Here is a 17,859-nt window from a genome sequence, read left to right on the forward strand (position 1 = left end):
CAAAATATATAACAAGAAACTAAGTGAATTGAAAGGAGAAATACACAAATCCACACTTATAATTAGAGACTTCAACACCTCTCTCTCAACAATTGATAAAACAACTAGAGAGAAAACCAGCAAGGACACAGAAGAATTCAACAGCACTACTGACCAACAGGATGCAATCAACGTGGACAGAACACTCCAGCCAACAACAACAGAATACACGTCTCTTTAAATGCCCACACAACATACACCAAGACAGACTGTATCCTGGGCCAGAAATTACTCTCAATAAATGTAAAAGGATTCAACTCATGAAATATTCTCTCCAACCACAACAGAATTAAATAAAAAATCAGTAACAGAAAATATGTGGAAATCTCCAAATATTTGGAAAGTAAATAACACACTTCAAAATAACCCACAGAACAAAGAAATCAAAAGGAAAAATTAAAAATATTTTTAACTGAATGAAAATGAAAACACAACAAACGTGAAAATCAAAAACAGTATCAAAATTTGTGGGGTAAAGCATCACCTAAAGAGAAATTTATAGCACTAAAAGCCTACATGAGTAAATAAAAAAGGTTACAAGTTAATGACCTCAGCTTTGACCCTAAAGAAAACAAAAAAGAAAAAGCAAAGTAAACCCAAAGAAAACAGAACAAAGGAAGTAATTAAGATAAGAGCAGAAATCAATGAAATTGAAAACAGAAGAAGAATAGAGAAAATCAATGAAACAAAGAGCTGGCTGGGGCCGGCCAGTGATATAGGGTTAAGTTCACACGTTCCACTTCAGGGCCCAGGGTTAGGGGGTTCGGATCCCAGGTGTGGACATGGCACTGCTTGGCAAGCCATGCTGTGGTAGCCATCCCATGTATAAAGTAGAGGAAGATGGGCATAGATGGTAGCTCAGGGCCAGTCTTCCTCAGCAAAAAGAGGAGGATTGGCAGCAGATGTTAGCTCAGGGCTAATCTTCCTCAAAAAAAAAAAGAGAAACAAAGAGCTGGTTCTTCGACAGGATCAACAAAAGTGATAAACATCCAGAAAGAATGACAAAGAAACAGAGAAAATCCAAATTACCAGTATCAGGAACAAAATGGGATATCACTACAGACACCGAAGACATCAAAAGGATAATATAGGGAATACTAAGAACAACTCTACACACATATATACAAATATAAATGTCAAACACTAAGTTTGACAACTTAGACAAAATTACCACTTCCTCAAAAAACAAACCATCACAACTCACCCAATCTGAAACAGATCATTTGAATAGCCTCATAAATACTAAAGCAACTGCACTCATAAGTAAAAGCCTTCCAAGGGGCTGGTCCCGTGGCCAACTGGTTAAGTTCATGTGCTCTGCTTTGGTGGCCCAGGGTTTCGCCAGTTCGGATCCTGGGCGCGGACGTAGCACCGCTCATCAAGCCATGCTGAGCCAGCGTCCCACACAGCACTACCAGAGGCACTCACAACTAGAATATACAACTATGTACTGGGGGGCTTTGGGGAAGAGAAGAAGGAAAGAAAAAAGAAGACTGTCAACAGATGTTAGCTCAGGCGCCAATCTTTAAAAAAATTTTTTTCTTAATTTTTTAAAAAAGCCTTCCAGGGGGGGCTGGCCCCGTGGCCGAGTGGTTAAGTTCGTGCGCTCCGCTGCAGGCGGCCCAGTGTTTCGTCGGTTCGAATCCTGGGCGCGGACATGGCACTGCTCATCAGACCACGCTGAGGCAGCGTCCCACATGCCACAACTAGAGGAACCCATAACGGAGAATACACAACTATGTACCGGGGGGCTTTGGGGAGAAAAAGGAAAAAATAAAATCTTTAAAAAAAAAAAAAAGCCTTCCAGGGGCCGGCCCTGTGGCCAAGTGGTGAAGTTCACATGCTACGTTTTGGCGGCCCAGGGTTTCGCTGGTTTGGATCCTGGGCACGGACATGGCACCGCTCATCAAGCCATGCTGAGGCGGCATCCCACATGCCACAACTAGAAGGACCCACAACTAAGAATACACAACTATGTACCGGGGGGCTTTGGGAAGAAAAAGGAAAAATAAAATCTTTAAAAAAATATATAAATAAAAAGCCTTCCAAAAAAGAATTCTCCAAGCCCAGATGGTTTCACTGGAGAATTCTACTAAACATTTAAAGAAGAATTAACATCAATTCTACACAGTCTCTTTCAAGAGGAGGAAACACTTCTCTGTTCATTTTATATAGCTAGTATTACCATGATCCTAAAACCAAAGACGGTACAAAAAAAGAAAACTACAGCCCAAGATCCTTCATGAAAACAGATGTAAAAATCCTAACAAAGTATTAGCAAATAGAATTTATCAATATACAAAAATAATTATACACCATGACTAAGTTGGGTTTATCCCAGGAATGCAAGGCTGGTTCAATATTTGAAAAAATTAATCAATGTAACCCAACATATGAACAGACTAAAGAAGAAAAATCACATGATCTTACCATTCAATACAGAAAAGACATTTGACAAAATTCAACGTGTTATAGGTTGAGTTATGCCCCCCACCCCAAAAAGGATATGTTTAAGTCTTAACCCCCAGTACCTCAGAATGTGACCTTCTTCGGAAATAGGGTCTTCATAGAGGTAATCAAGTTAAAATGAGGTCACTTGGGTGGGTTCTAATCCAATGAGTGTCCTTATAAAAAGAGAAAATTTAGACACAGAGATACAGAGGGAAGACACTGTGAAGAAACATAAGGAGAATGCCACGTGAAGACAGAAGACTGGAGTGATGCATCTATAAGCCAAAGAATGCAGACTGCTGACAAACACCAGAAGCCAGGAAGGCAAGGAAGGACTCCCCCCCCAGGTTTCAGAGGGAGCATCACCCTGCTGACACCTTGATTTTGGACTTCTAGCTTCCAGAACTATGAGACAATAAATTTCTGCTGTTCTAAGCCACCCCATTTGTGGTATTTTGTTATGGCAGTCCTAAGAAACTAATCCAACACCCATTCACGATAAAAACTCGGAAAAACAGAAATAGAGGAGAACTTCATCAACTTAATAAAAAGCACCTACAAAAAAACCTACGGATAAGATTACACTTTAGTGTGAAAGACTGAATGATTTCCACCCTAAGAGAATGAGGAAAGGATGTCCACTCTTACTACTATAATTCAACACAGTGCTAGAAATTCTAGCTAGTGCTAAGGCAAGAAAAAGAAACAGAAGGCATATAGATCAGAAAGGGAAAAATAAAACTGGCACTGTTGCAAATGAAATGATTGTCTACATAGAAAATCCCAAGGGATCCACAAAAAAAGAAAAAACAAAACTTTGAACTAATAGGTGAGTTCAGCAAGGTCAGAGGATACAAAATAAACATACAAAAATCAACTGCATTTCTATGGACTACCAATGAACAAGTGGGCACAGAAATCAAAAATACAACGCAATTTACAATCAATCAAATAAAATGAAATATTTAAGTATAAACCTAACAGAATATGTTAGGATTTATATGCTGAAAACTACATAATGTTGATGAAAGAAATCAAAGAAGATCTGAATAAATGAAATATAAACTCTGTTTACAGATTGGAAGACGTATTAGTAAAGATGGCAATTCTCCTCAAACTGACATACAGGTTTAACGCAATTCCTATCAAAATCCCAGGCAAAGTTTTTGTAGGCGTAGACAAGATTATTCTAAAATTTACATGCAAAGGAACTAGAACAGCTAAAACAACTTTGAAAAAGAATAATAAGGGAGAATGAATCAGTCCACCCAATTTCAACACCTCTTACATAGCGACAGTAACCAAGACTGTGTGGTATTGGCGGAGGCATACACACAGATATCAATAGAACAAAACTAATAACCCATAATAAATCCACACAAATATGCCCAACTGATTTTTGATAAGCTGCAAAAGCAATTTAATGGAGGAAATATGCCCTTTCCAACAAATGGTGCTGGAGCACTTGGACGTCTATGGGCCAAAAAACAAAACTCAACCTAAGTTTCACAGCTTATACAAAATTAACTCAAAACAGGTCATGCACTTCAATGTAAAACATAAAACTATATAACTTTTAGGAAAAAAATAGGAGAAAACCTTCGGGATGTAGGGTTGGCCAAAAATTTCTTAGACTTTACAACAAAAGCACCACACATAAAAAACAGGGAAAATTGATAAATTGGACTTCTCTGAAATTTAAAACTTTTGCTCTGCAAGAAATCTGTTAAGAAGATCAAGCTACAGAGTAGGAGAAAATATTTGCAAACCACACATCTAACAAAGGACTAATATCTAGATTATATAAAGAACTTTCAAAACTCAACAAAAAAACAAACAACTCAGAACACGGGCAAAAGAGATGAGACATTTCACTGAAGAGGATATGATGACAAATAAGCACATGAAAAGATGTTAACAACATTAGCATTAGGGAAATGCAAATTAAAACCATAATAAGATATCACTATACACCTATCAGAATGGCTAAAATAGAAAACAATGACAACACCAACCACTGCAGGGGATGCAGAGAACTCCTCATACATTTCTAGTGGGGAATGTAAAACAGTACAGCCATTCTGAAAACAGTATGGCTGTTTCTTAAAATAGTTAAGCATGAATGACCGTTCCACTCGGCAACTGCAATTTTGGGCATTTATCCCAGAGAAACATGCAAATTGTGTACATGAGTGTTTACAGCAACTTTATTTGTAATAGCCAAAAACTAGAAATGATCTAGATGTCCTTCAAGGAGTGAATGGTAAGCAAACTGTGGTACATTCATACCACAGACTACTATTCAACATTAAAAAGGAATGAACTATTGATATATGCAACAACCTGGATGACTCTGCAAAACATTATGCTGACGGTAAAAAGCCAATCCCAAAAGGTTACATACTGTATTATTCCACTTATACAACATTCTTGAAATTATGAAATTACAGACATGGAGAACAGATTAGTTGTTGCCAGGGGTTAAGGCAGGAATGGGGATGGGAGGGAAGTGGGTGTGGCTATAAAAAGGCAACATGAAGGATCCTTGTGGTGATGGAAACGCTCTGCGTCTTGACGGTATCATTGTCAATAACCTGGTTGTGCTATTGTTTTGCAAAATGTTACCAGTGGGGGAAACTGTAAAGAACACAAGGGATTTCTCTGTATTGTTATTTACAACTGCACGTAACTCTACAATTATCTCAATATATAAAGTTGAAAGCATTCTTATCTTGCCAGAAACATAAAAACAGGCAGCGGGCCGGACCTGAACTGCCCTCCAAAGTCTGCTGACCCCTGTCCTGACCCTTTGTTGGTTATATTATTGCAAATATCTTCTTCCAGTTTTTGGCTTGAATTTATTTTCCTTTATATTATCTTTCAAAGAAGGTAAGTTCTTAATTTTAATTCATCCATCTTTTTTTTTTTTTTCAGTTAATTCTTTATGCCTTAACAATTCTTATTCTACTCTGAGGTCATAAAGATATTCTTCTATAATTTTTCAAAAAGTTTTAAAGTTTTGTCTTTTATACTTAAGTCTCTAGTCCATCTAGAATTTATTTTTGTGCATGAGGTAAAGGAGGGATATAATTTCATATTTTTCTACATGAATAAGCAATTGTCCTGGTTCAATATGAAGTAAGTGTCCACGCTTTCAGCAGAGATCTACAACTCTACCAGAATAAGTAGTTTCTGCATTTGCATGAGCCTCTTTTTGGGCTACTATATTTTATTGGTCATACTGTCCATCCTTAGGCCAATACCACGATGTCTTCTAGTAGGGCAAGGCCTTCCATCTTCCTTTTCAGAAAGAAGTGCCTTAAATATTATTAGGCTTTGGTCTCATTTAAATTTTAGAATTGGCCTGTCTCATTCCTGAGAAAACCTGTGGAAATTCTGATTGGAATTACATACAATAGATAGAACAATTTGGGGAGAAATGACTCTTGAATAACTTATTGTGTCTTCCTATCCATGAACATGGCACTTTCCTTATTTATTTTAAATCTTCCTTAAAGATTTTCAGTAAAGTTCAGTGATTTCCCCCAGACAGGCCATGCTCACCTTTCACTGGATTTATTCCTAGGTACCTTAATATTTTTAATTGCTCTTGTAAAAGTTATATTTTTAAAATTATATTTTGTTGTTTATTCACGGCAAACATAAATGCAATTGATTTGGGTATACTTGATCTTACGTAACCAGCTACCTTATTAAGTAAGTTTTTCTATGTAAAGAAACATCATCTGTAAATAATGACAGTTTTGTTTCACCTGTTTCAAAATTCATGCCTTTAACTTATTTTTCTCGTCTTACTAGACAAAACTAGACCCCCAGTCCATGCTGAGCAGAAGTGGTGATGGTGGGCAACTTACCTCGGTCCTGCTTCCAAAGAGAAGGCTTATAATGTTTCTCCATTCAAACATTATTTTCTGTAGAGCTTTGGTACATAGCCTTTATCAAACTAAAAATAACCTATTTCTGGCTGTCAAGAATTTTTTTAAATCATAAATTAGTGAATTTAATCAAATGCTTTTGCTGTGTCTATTTAAGACAATCATACAGTTTTCATCGTTTAATCTGGTAATGTAGTGAAAGATTTATCGTTTTTCTAATATTAAACTACTTTTGCATCTTTCGGGAAAAAAACCAACTTGTCCTTATTGAAGGACACTACCTTCATCAGCCAACATTGACTTCATTTTGCCAATATCTTGTTTAGAAACGTTGCATATGTCTTCGTGAGTGGAAGCAGCCTGCAATTTTTCTTTCTTATGCTCTCCTGTCTGGTTTGACATCCAGGTTACACCGGCCTCATAGCATGAGGCAGGGAGCATCTCTCTTACTTTATTCTTTGGAAGAACTTATATAATACTGGAGTCTCTGTTGCTTGAAAACCTGGTAAAATTTGCCGACAAAACACCTGAGCCTGGTATTTTCTTTGTGAGATTATAAACTACGATTCAACTACTTCACAGTTATAGGACCATCAGGGTTCTTCTACTAGTTTTAAAAGTGATGCACTTTAGGAAATGTGTCCATTTCTTCTAAGTGTTCAAATTTATTACCATATTATCTTCTTATATTTTAATCTCTACCGATCTCTTTTTCATCACTAATATTATTTATGCCCTTTTCTCCCTTTCTCTTCATTAATCACGCCAAAGGTTTTTCTACTTCATTAACCTCTTTAAAGAATGAAATTTTGGCTTTATTGATCCCTTCTATTGTAGCATTATTTTTTATGCTTCCCCTCCCACAGCTTTATTGAGATATAACTGACATCTAACTGTAGCTTTGTTTATAAAATTTGTTTTGTTTTGCTTTGTCTTTTTGAGGAAAATTAGCCCTCAGCTAAAATTTTTAAAAACATCAAATTGCCTGCTCTCTGGGGCCAGCCCCGTGGCCAAGTGGTTAAGTTTGCGTGCTCCACTGCAGGTGGCTCAGTGTTTCATTGATTCAAATCCTGGGCTCAGACATGGCACTGCTCATCGAGCCATGCTGAGGCGGCATCCCACATGCCACAACTAGAAGGACCCACAACTAAGAACACACAACTATGTACCAGGGGGCTTTGGGGAGAAAAAGGAAAAAATAAATTAATTAAAAAAAATTGTCTGCTCTCTATTTGAGTTTATTTTTACTTTTCATCTACTTCTTCAATCAACTCTTAGCTCATTAATTTTCAAGCCGTCTCCTTTGCTCACTTAAGCATTCAGTACTGTACATTTCCTGGCACGTACTGCTTTCACTATAGTCCACAACTTTCCAGGGAAGTATTTTCCTTATCATTAAGTTCTAAGTATTTTTAAATTTCTGCAATGATTTCTTCTTTGACCCATGTGTGGTTTACTTAGGAATGTTTTTTCAAATTTCCAAATGGATGGAAATTCATGTTTATCTTTTGGTTACTTATTTCTGATGTAAATGTTCCTCGAAAACTACATGCATCCCAAAGGAAGCAAGGTGAGCCCCATAACACTCTTTCCTAGTATCTGGTTCTGACATGACTAAACTTACTCTCCCACCCCAAACAATTCTAAAACCAGGCAGGATATACGAACTAACCATTGCTGGCACGGCCTCATGATAGCGGACAGCAGAGGGCAATTTGAGAAAAGGAAGGCATGTGAGGTGAGCACCACATTCGCTCTGGCCTTCTGCTGGGGGGCATTTTCCAAACCACAGCAAAGGGAAGCAGAGCCCGAGCCGTCGGGCAGTCTCTCGGGGCAGGAGAAATGCAGGTAAACATTTGGATATCAGGAACTTATGGGTCAGGCCACCAGGGTCGAAGGAGCCACAGAAAAGTCCCAGAAATCTAGGGGCTCACCTCAGGTCCTTGGCTGAATCCTAAGCTGCCCACATGCAGGACAAGTTCTAGGAGGCCTTGGAGAGAAGAGCAGATGTAGGGGGTGGGGGAGAGGGAGCTGAGAGAAGAGCACAGATATCAGAGGTCTTAGAGCACTGGGGAGACAACGGAGTTCCAACCCAGCCAGCGTGGAGAGAGCTTGGTAAGCACCCCGACCCGCACCTGAGACCATACAAGGCCAAGCCTTAGGAAGAGGATTTCACCCAAGAACTAAGACTCCAACTGAAGTACACCAATCCCAACAAAGAAAACCCATTTTAATAAGATCAAAAGATCAGCTAGTAATTGCATTTTTGCTAGAAAAAAAATTTAACACTATTTAGAAAACATACTACAAAGTCTCTACAATATAACATCCACAGTATCCAACATACAATTAAAAATCACTCTATTTGTAAAGAAGCCTTGACCCGTAATCGAGGAGGTACATGTCAACAGAAGCAAAGCCACAATTGACCCAGATGCTGGAATTAGCAGAAAATGATTTTATAACTATTGTAAATACATTAAAGAATCTAGAAGAAAAGGTAGACACAATGGGTGAAAAGATGACAGAGTTCAGCAAAGAAATGGGGGAAAAAAGAACCAAACGGAAACTGGAAAATATACTATCTAAAATGAAAAATTCATTAAATAGGCTTAATTGCAGATTGGACATAGAAGAAAAGATTAAAGAACTTCAAGACAGGGCAGTTTGGAAGAGTGGGAAAGCTGTGACTACACATAAACTGAGACCAGTGAGCAGGGTGGTGTGAAAGTCTTCAGAGGCTCGGCATGCAGCTTCAGAACAGGCAGAGGGCTGGGTTCCACCGGGAGTGGGGTTTTTCAAGATATGACCTAGTGAGTTAAGGGCGTTTAAACTAAGGTAGTTATAACTAGGGAATCAAATCTAACAAGAGAAATGAGGGAGTAAAGAGAGGTTCAAACAGTGAAGAAAGGGTGGGGGCAGTGGATTTAGGGTCCCAATGTGTCGAATTGTTGGACTGAGGGCCTTGCTACTCAAAATGTGGTCCCAGGACCGGTAGCACCAGCACCACCTGGCACTTGGGCAAGTTCTCAGGCCCGGCCCTAGACGCGCAATCAGCATCTCTGTGGGTGGGGCTCAGCAAGCTGTGCAACAAGCGCTTCAGTTTATTCTGATGCTGTTTAAGTTTGAGACCCACTCTTCTAGAGGAAGAGAGCTGCAAAGAAGGGGAGAAGGGCAGAGTCCAGTGCTTGAAATGGATATTTTGGGGATGTTCAGTTAAGAGCAACAATGAAGTCTGACATGTAGCTACGAGAATGAGAAACTGTGACTGAGTAGAAAAACAGATCATTAAAGATACAGTGGTCTAGGAAATAAGGGGCTGGACTCTCAGACAGAACATCCACATGGACACTGAATTTGAGTGATCACAGGAGAGACAGATAGGGAGCCAGAAGCTGAAGTTATCAGTGAATAAGGGGCCATGATGGAGAGAAGGGTGGATGACTGCAACCAAAAAGGTCAGTAAGTAGTGTAACCTGACAGCCTGTCCTTCCAAAGAGCTAGACCAGCTTAAAAAGAGAGGAAGAAAAAAATAGTTTGGAACTAGCAAAGGGGGCCACCTCTGACAATCTTATTGTGGTGATTCCAGTCTGCCTCTCAACCCCCATCTCCAACTTCCCTAGCTGTGGCTGACCTTGTTAACTGCCTGCCAATATGCATTCTTTCTTTTCTTGCTGACAGAACTCTAAGTTTAGCAACAATGTGCCTATTTTATTTATTTTTTGTGCGTGTGCTTTTTTTGGTGAGGAAGATTGGCCCTGAGCTAACATCTGTTGCCAATTTTCCTTTTTTTCTTTTCTCCCCAAAGCCCCAGTACATAGTTGTATATCCCAGTTGTAGGTCATCCTAGCTCTTCCATGTGGGACGCTGCCTCAGCATGGCCTGATGAGCAGTGCTAGGTCCACGCCCAGGATGTGAACTGGTGAACTCTGGGCCACGGAAGTGGAGCGCACGAACTTAACCACTCAGCCACGGGACCCGCCCTGTGCCTATTTTAAAAGCTACATTTTCCAACCTCCTTTGCATTTAAGACCATGAATTGAAGTTTTCTACAACAAACATAAGCGGGATTGAGGCCAGGGCTTCTGAGAATGTGCCTTTTATGAGGACACAGCCCCTTACTCTCTGCCTCAGTCCCCTTCTTCCTGCCTGGAACCCTGACAACATCATGGCGTTCCCATACCAACCACGGATCCCTGACCTCTTCCATGGAAAACACGAAGGAACGGCTAACTTATTTAAGTCACCATTGTTTGGGTTTCCTCGTATACGCGGCCATGACAGTCTCTGAAGTGGGATCCTTTGCTCCTGGTTCACCTCCACCTACTGAGAATGGGCTCACCTCACCTGAGGGAAGCTCCTGGGTGAGGCCTCCCCTTCTCTGTCCACAAAGACAGCTCCCCACATGCACAACCTGCACCATTAACTCCCCCCTTCCCATACCTCATATTTTGGCAATATTTGTCTTCCTGCCAAGAAGGACCAGATTTTATTTTCTTTTGTCTTACACCTCACACCAGCAGCCAGAACAAGGCTGTGCAAACAATAGATACTCAGTTAATCCTTGCTACACTGACAAAGCAAAAGATTCCATTTCAGTATCCCAGGTTGAAAAGCCCTGGCTGAACTGCCTGATAACCCTTTCGACCCTGCCAAGAATAGTCTTCTCTTTATTTAAAAATTCCAAGTCTTCTGCACCAGACGTGGCTTCTGACTGTCAAGGGTCATAAGTTTCCCTAATTTCATCCGAGCCCCTGCCTTCTCCACAATAAGATGAGACTGAAGGAGGATGGAAGGATGGACAGTACGGTCTGCCAAGCTCTGAAGAGTGGACACAAAGCAACCCGGAGCACAGAGAGACCAGAAGACATACCGGCAGCTCCTGCGGCCGCTCGGACACGTCAGAGGTCCTCTTGGGAGAGCTTTTGTTTGAATTCACGTACAGTTTTCGTTGGTGGAAGAGTTTCCCATTCAGCTCCTGGATCGCGAGTGCCACTTTCTGCACAGAGCCCAGATCCACAAACGCGAAGCTGCAAAGGAAGGAGAGAGGGCAGCTCTGAGCACATCACAGAGAACAGAATGCGGGAGGGCAGCTAGCCGGAGCGGGAGCAACAGTCTCCTCCATCCTCCCAGAGGCCCAGAAGGGGAGCTGGTCCAAGGACACAAACAAGCCACACTGAGGTCCCGACTTGGGCCAGGCTGGGTGGGGGGAGAGACTGTCCTGGGCGTCTGGGGCTCAGAAGACGTGCATTGACTCTAGCCCTCTCCACCACACAGCTGCAGCTTTGGGGTTCTTTCTTACTATTCCCCTCAAAAGCTCAAAGCAATTTTACTGCCTTGAAAACACAGGAAAGTGTGAGTAGGTCCAGTTTTGAGGGGCAACCAAGGCTGAGGGAGGTGCAGTAACTTGCCTCAAGTCAGAAAACAGAGCAAGGATGTTACCGAAAATAAACCCGGGTCTCTGAACTTCTAACCAGAGGTTGTCCTGACAAGACAGCATCAGCTGCCAGGTGAGAGGGTAGATATGGAAAGGGGGTTTTCCAGTGTCACTCTGCCAAGTCGTGGTGGGTGTGGATTTGGGAGGTGCTGACTGGCCTGCAACATCAGTGCATCAGCAACAGGGACCAGGAGGAAAGGAGCTGCTTCCCAAAGAAAACACAGGAAGAACAGTCATTACCATCTGCAGCCGTTCTGGATTTTGTGGACATGGAGAGGGCTGAAGTCCTTCAGAAGGTACCGAATTTCCTCCTACAGCAGCAGCGTTTAAAAGAGAAAGAGACCCAGAGACAAAACTTAGAACCAGTTCTCGAGGTTTCGGATCCCCAACCAGCTCATCTCTATCAACTGCACAGAGACTTAGAGAATGTCTCACGCGCCGTGTGTGCCAGGTTTTGTGCTGTGACGCAAACACAGAGACAAGAAAGAGATAAGCCCGACCTTCAACTGAAGCTCACCAGTCCAGCGGGGCTAGAGACAAGACAGTCAAGTAAACAGACCATTCCACCACAGGGTGATAAACTCCACGAGGAGGAGTGCAGACAGCTACAGGAGCACACAGGATGAGTATCTAAGAAACCCAGATCTGGAGGGAAAGCAGGTGATCAGGGTGGGCTCCCAGGAGGAAGTAGTTTTTAATTTATTAGGAATCTAGGCTCTCTCCCTTTCCTCTTTACTCAGGCAGGGAAGCTGGCTCTAACCAAACCTCCTAGGCAAGGCCAACTGAGTCTGCTGTCCTGTATTCACAGCAGCCTTCCTTCATCTCTTTCTTCACGCATTCATTCACCAGACATTCAGCAAACACACGCCACATGCAAGCCCTATGCCGAGGGTTACAGCAGACACTGACTGGAATTCAATACAAGTCCTGCGCTCAAGGAGCTTACAGTTCAGTGGGGGATATGCACAGGAGATCCCCATCTACTCGACGGTGCAGAGGGAAGTCAGGGAGAGAGAGAAGGGGAGAGAGGGCAGAGCGCTGAGACCGCTCAGCCCCCATCAAGCTGCTGGTATCCACCACACCTTCTTTGCAAGTCTCTCCTCCCCACGGCCTCTTAACGTAGCCTGGCCACCACTGCCACGGGATCCCTCCAGTTCCCCGACCCTGGACGCGGCTCCACATCCACTGTCAACTCTTTCCCCTCACCTGCCCTCAGGCTGCTCCCTCTCCAGCGCCCCGCCCCGCCCCGCCCCTTCCCACCTGCTGGTCTGGGCCCTCCGCCTCCACACGGGCACCGCCCTCCTTTGAGATAACGTCTACGCGACCCTGATGCCCTTTTGAGCTACACCCTATTTTTCCTCTTTTCTGCCAAACTTGTAGAAAGAGCCGTCTCCGCCTAATGCCTCCGTTTCCTCTCCGCCCACTCCCTGCTGACCGCCTGCAGCCTGGCTTCTGGTCCCGCCCCGTGCGACGCCTCCTTGAAGGTCACGGATGCGCTGCCCTGCACAGGCTGCTCTTCAAGCCTCCGCTCTAAGCTCCCACTGCAGCTCGCCACACGGCCGCCCTCCTCGGCTTCCCCACCGGCACACGACAGTTGTAAATCCCACAACCCTGATGAAAACCAATTTTCCCCTAGAAAACTCTATTTCAGAAAAATGTATATTTATACCATCTTCTTTTAAAAGCAGCTTTTACCAATCTAAAGTCACTCTGTTGGCTTAGCAAAATAGAAATGCATTATGTATAACTCATTTTTCTCAGTGTTCATGTTTATATTGCGTTTAAATTCAAATTTTCTAATTTGCTTTACTTTTAAATATTTAATGTTTATTACACATGAATCTACAAGAAGCTGAGGAGCAAGCAATTTGTGAGAACAAGCAATATGTGCTTAGCATTTTCAGTTTATAAAGCACTTTCATGTAACTTATTCCATTTGATGCTTAAAACCACCCCATGAAGAAGTCCCCATTCTCAGAAGCATAAAATAAGGATCAGAGAGGTTAAGTGACTTCCCTAAGATTACACAGCCAATCTAGAGTCAGGCTTTTAACCCTAGGCTTCTAACTTCAAATCCTACATTCTTTTCATTACATCATACAAAACCACAGCTTTCTTCTCTTCAGGTTTTACCATGATCAAAATAAAATAGGAAACTATGTAATATTTTTGTATCTTCTATAGTAGGTGTCAGATAACCACAGCCTTGGGCCAAATCCAGCCCACCACATTTTTTGTAAATAAAGTCTTATTGGAACACAGCCATGCACATTGGTTTGCTTACTCTCTGTGGCTGCTGTCATGCTAAAGTGGCAGTCAAAATTGAATATTTGCAGCTGAGGCACACGGCCTGCAAAGCATAAAACATTTACCATCTGACCCTTTCCAGAAAATGTTTGCCAACCCTTATCCTAGAGCAATGGTTCTCAATTCTGACTGCAAAGGAAATTCAGCTGGTGTTACCTTTTTTTTTCTAAGTATCGAGACAATGCCTGGCCCACCCCAGATGAGCAAAATCAGAATCTCTGCAGCTAGTATTCAAGCATCAATATTTTTTAAAAGCTCCCCCAATGATTTTAATATGCAGCCAAGGTCAAAAACTACTGTTCCATGGTATCAAGCAGCTTCAGGAAGCACTAGTTTTCAGACAAGGTGCTTGAGGGTGAGAGCAGAGAACCACCACCACCCACACACCCACACAAATACAACAAAAAGCCTGCCAGCACCTTCGCCTCCACGGGACCTCAATCAGTGTTACCCGTGAACTCATCCATCAGCAGGTTCCCTTATTGTGCATAGTTTTCATGAGGAACTCCTAAAATCTGAAGGCATGCCCTGAGACTTTTTTTTCTCTCCCTTAATAGTTTGCTTCTTTAAAAAATTTTCAGTTGAGGGGCTGGCCCCGTGGCCCAGTGGTTAAGTTCGTGCGCTCTGCTGCAGGCGGCCCACTGTTTCCTTGGTTTGAATCCTGGGTGGGGACATGGCACTGCTCATCAAACCACACTGAGGCAGCGTCCCACATGCCGCAACTAGAAGGACCCACAACGAAGAATATACAACTATGTACTGGGGGGCTTTGGGGAGAAAAAGGTAAAAAATAAAATCTTTAAAAAAAACTAGATGGAAAATGATTACACAAGGAAATAAACCACAACTTTAAAAAAAATTTTCAGTTGATCATCGATTTGACAGGTGGCTTGGTACATTAAGCTAAAATTGCCTCATGCCCCTGAGGGAATCTTTTACATCTCATTTTAAATAATGAAAATAATTGATTAGGATTTTCTAATTACAAAGCACTAAATGTTTATTAGAGAAAAGCTAAAAAGTACGAATCAGCAAACCCTACCCACCAACATAATCCCATAATCCTACTACCGAACATGAGCACTGCACATCTACTGTCAAGATTAAGGCAACACGTTGTACCTTTTGGCTCATAACGTATTTCACTTAACAATTTATTCCTCTCAATCAATCATTAGCAAAAACATCATTTATGGGATCTCTAGCCTATTAGTGACGGCACCAGCATTCAGAGACCACTGGCTTCACGCCAGACAGGCAGAAGGTTACCGCAGTCACCTACGCGCTAAATAACGCCACACCCATCAGACTGGCAGCAACTGAGCAGCTGGACAACAAACGCTGCTGAGGATGGAGGAACCCCGCTGCTGCTGCTGCTGCTGCTGGGAGTGGAGCTCACCCACCCATCCTGCTCAAGCTGTGAGTACCGTGTGGCCCTGATCCCACACCCAGGTACAGGTCCTAGAAGACACTCTCACGTGGGACACGGACACGCGTACAAGCCGTTCACTGAAGCTCTGTTTAAAGTAGTAAAAACTGGGAAAATATTAGTTTGAACCACGGGAAACTGACATTTTTGCGGATTAAAAAATGGTCGAATACCAGCACTTTCATATGGTACAACCTAAGCATCTGCATGTCTATAGGCATGCATGTGCCATCATGGATACATTTTTGAAATGTAGAAAATGATAACAGTAAGCTACAAACACATACAGAAAAGAGAAAGGGACCAACGGCTGCCTCCCCAGCACCTGGGCTCCCGTCTTCCTAGGGCACAGCTGCACCCTGCCGTGACCAGTGACTGCGCCTTCCTCCAGATGGCCATTTCAAGCCCCACACTCTCCAACCACCTTTCCCGCTCATGCCTCTGGTTCTCCAGCTCCACTCTCTGGTCTGTGAGCCTTCCAACCCTGCCACTTTGCCACCATCCTGCAAACTCCTGACTCTAGCCTGCCTCTCCTGCTACCCGTTCTGCCCAACCCCACCGCACCCCGTCCCTGCTTTCCTCTTTACCCAGCTTAGACGCCATGGTCTATCACTGCATCACCTCCTTCTGTAGACTGCTTCATGGCATTCCTGCCACATCTTCCTAATTATCAGATCCCCACTCTCCCAAACAGAACTACTGCAGACTACTTCCTACTCAACCCCCCCATACTCTCTTTCTATTCAGCTGATAACCCCGATTCTTATTTCACTGAGAGAAGCAACCAAAAGGGAACATCCATACCTCCCACCACATCAGTCAACGTCCCCGCATCCCGGTGTGCCCCCCTCTGCACGGAACACCTGTCTTTGCTCTGGATCCCCTCCCTCTCACATTCTCAAGGCCTCTGATGCTAAATTATCTCCTCTCTCTCCTGCATCAACTCCCCTCTCCACTGGATGAGCATAAAAATGAGCTCTAATATCTGCTCTCTTAATACTTATAGACACACAACATCTTTGACCACACATCCTCCTCCCACTACCACCCTATTTTCCGATTCTCCTTTATTATAAAAATCCTTGAAAAGTTGTCTATACTGTCTTCACTTCCTCTTACTCAACAAATATTTATTTAGTTAGTTAGTTAAGGTGCCTACCCTGTGCTAGAAAACATTTTAGGTGCAGGAAACAGAGCAGACAAAACCCCCTCGCCTCCTGAGACTTATCTTCTTTGGGGAAGACAGATAATCAATAAGATGAACAAGTAGTGTGCATGGTGAGTTCGACAGTGATAAGTGTCAAGGAGACGGAAGTCAGAGGAGACAGGAGTGGGGAGCTGTAATCTAGGGAGAACAGCCAGGCAGGCCCTTTGAGAAGGTGACATCTGAGTGAAGGAGGCTGACACCTAGGAGACGAGCATGCTAAGCAGAGGCAACAGCAAGTGCAAAGGCCCTAAGGCAGGGCTGAGGTCCAGCAAGGAGGCCAGTGAAGCTGAAATGGAGTGAGCAAGGGAGAGGACTCCGGTGATGCAGGCAGAGGGCTACAGGGGACCAGCTCCTGTGGGACCTCACGGGGACTCTGGCTCTTCCTGCGTGAGAAGGAAAACCACTGGAGGCTGCTGAGCAGAGGGGTGCCGAGATCTGCTTACGGTTTTATAGGATCCCTCCGGCTGCTGTGTTAAGACTAGACTGAAGGGGAGCAAGGCCAGAAGGGAAACAAACAGGCCACTGCAGTGACCCAGGCAAGAGGACGGTGGCTTGGATCAGGGCATGAGCAGTGGGCATGATGGGAAGTGCTCAGATTCTGGATGTATTTAACTTTTTGTTATAAAAAATTCCAAACACCCATACAAGTAGAGAGTACAAACTTTCCCACAAACCCATCACCAAGCTTCAAGAACCAACCACCTTTTGCCATCACTGTTTCATCTCCCTCTCCACCCTTGTTTGCTAGAGTGTTTCAAAGCAAATCCCAGGTATCGTTGTCACATTTCACCCTTCAATACTTTACACCTGAGAAAAGGACATTTCCCTACTTAGATGCAATGCTGTTATCAAAGTAAGAAAATTAACAATAATTTCTTATCAACTAATGGGCAGATTTCACCAACTGTCTCAAAAATCTCTTTTCAGGGTTGTTTTGTCCAAACAGGATCAAAACGAGGTCAATTCATTAAATTTGGCTGTCAATTCTCTTAAGTCTCCTCCAAATCTCTTTAAATCTATATCAGATCCCCTACTGTCATTTTTCCATGACTTTGACTTGTTATACAAACCAGGTCAGCTGTCCGGTAGACAA

At 42.8% G+C, this 17,859-nt stretch overlaps 1 protein-coding gene across 1 annotated transcript in view; it reads right to left on the reverse strand.

The window, feature by feature from the left end:
* The window catches only part of TDRD10 (tudor domain containing 10), a 46,263-nt gene that overhangs the window by 14,930 nt on the left and 13,474 nt on the right, over nucleotides 1–17,859 (reverse strand). Inside the window, exons 4-5 of the mRNA XM_070268117.1 lie at nucleotides 12,064–12,134; nucleotides 11,260–11,416 (exon numbers count right to left, since the gene is read on the reverse strand). Of these exons, the coding sequence (XP_070124218.1) occupies nucleotides 11,260–11,416; nucleotides 12,064–12,134 (228 nt within the window). The remainder of the gene's footprint in view (nucleotides 1–11,259; nucleotides 11,417–12,063; nucleotides 12,135–17,859) is intronic.

Source organism: Equus caballus, chromosome 5 (assembly GCF_041296265.1).
Source record: "Equus caballus isolate H_3958 breed thoroughbred chromosome 5, TB-T2T, whole genome shotgun sequence".
NCBI lineage: Eukaryota > Metazoa > Chordata > Mammalia > Perissodactyla > Equidae > Equus > Equus caballus.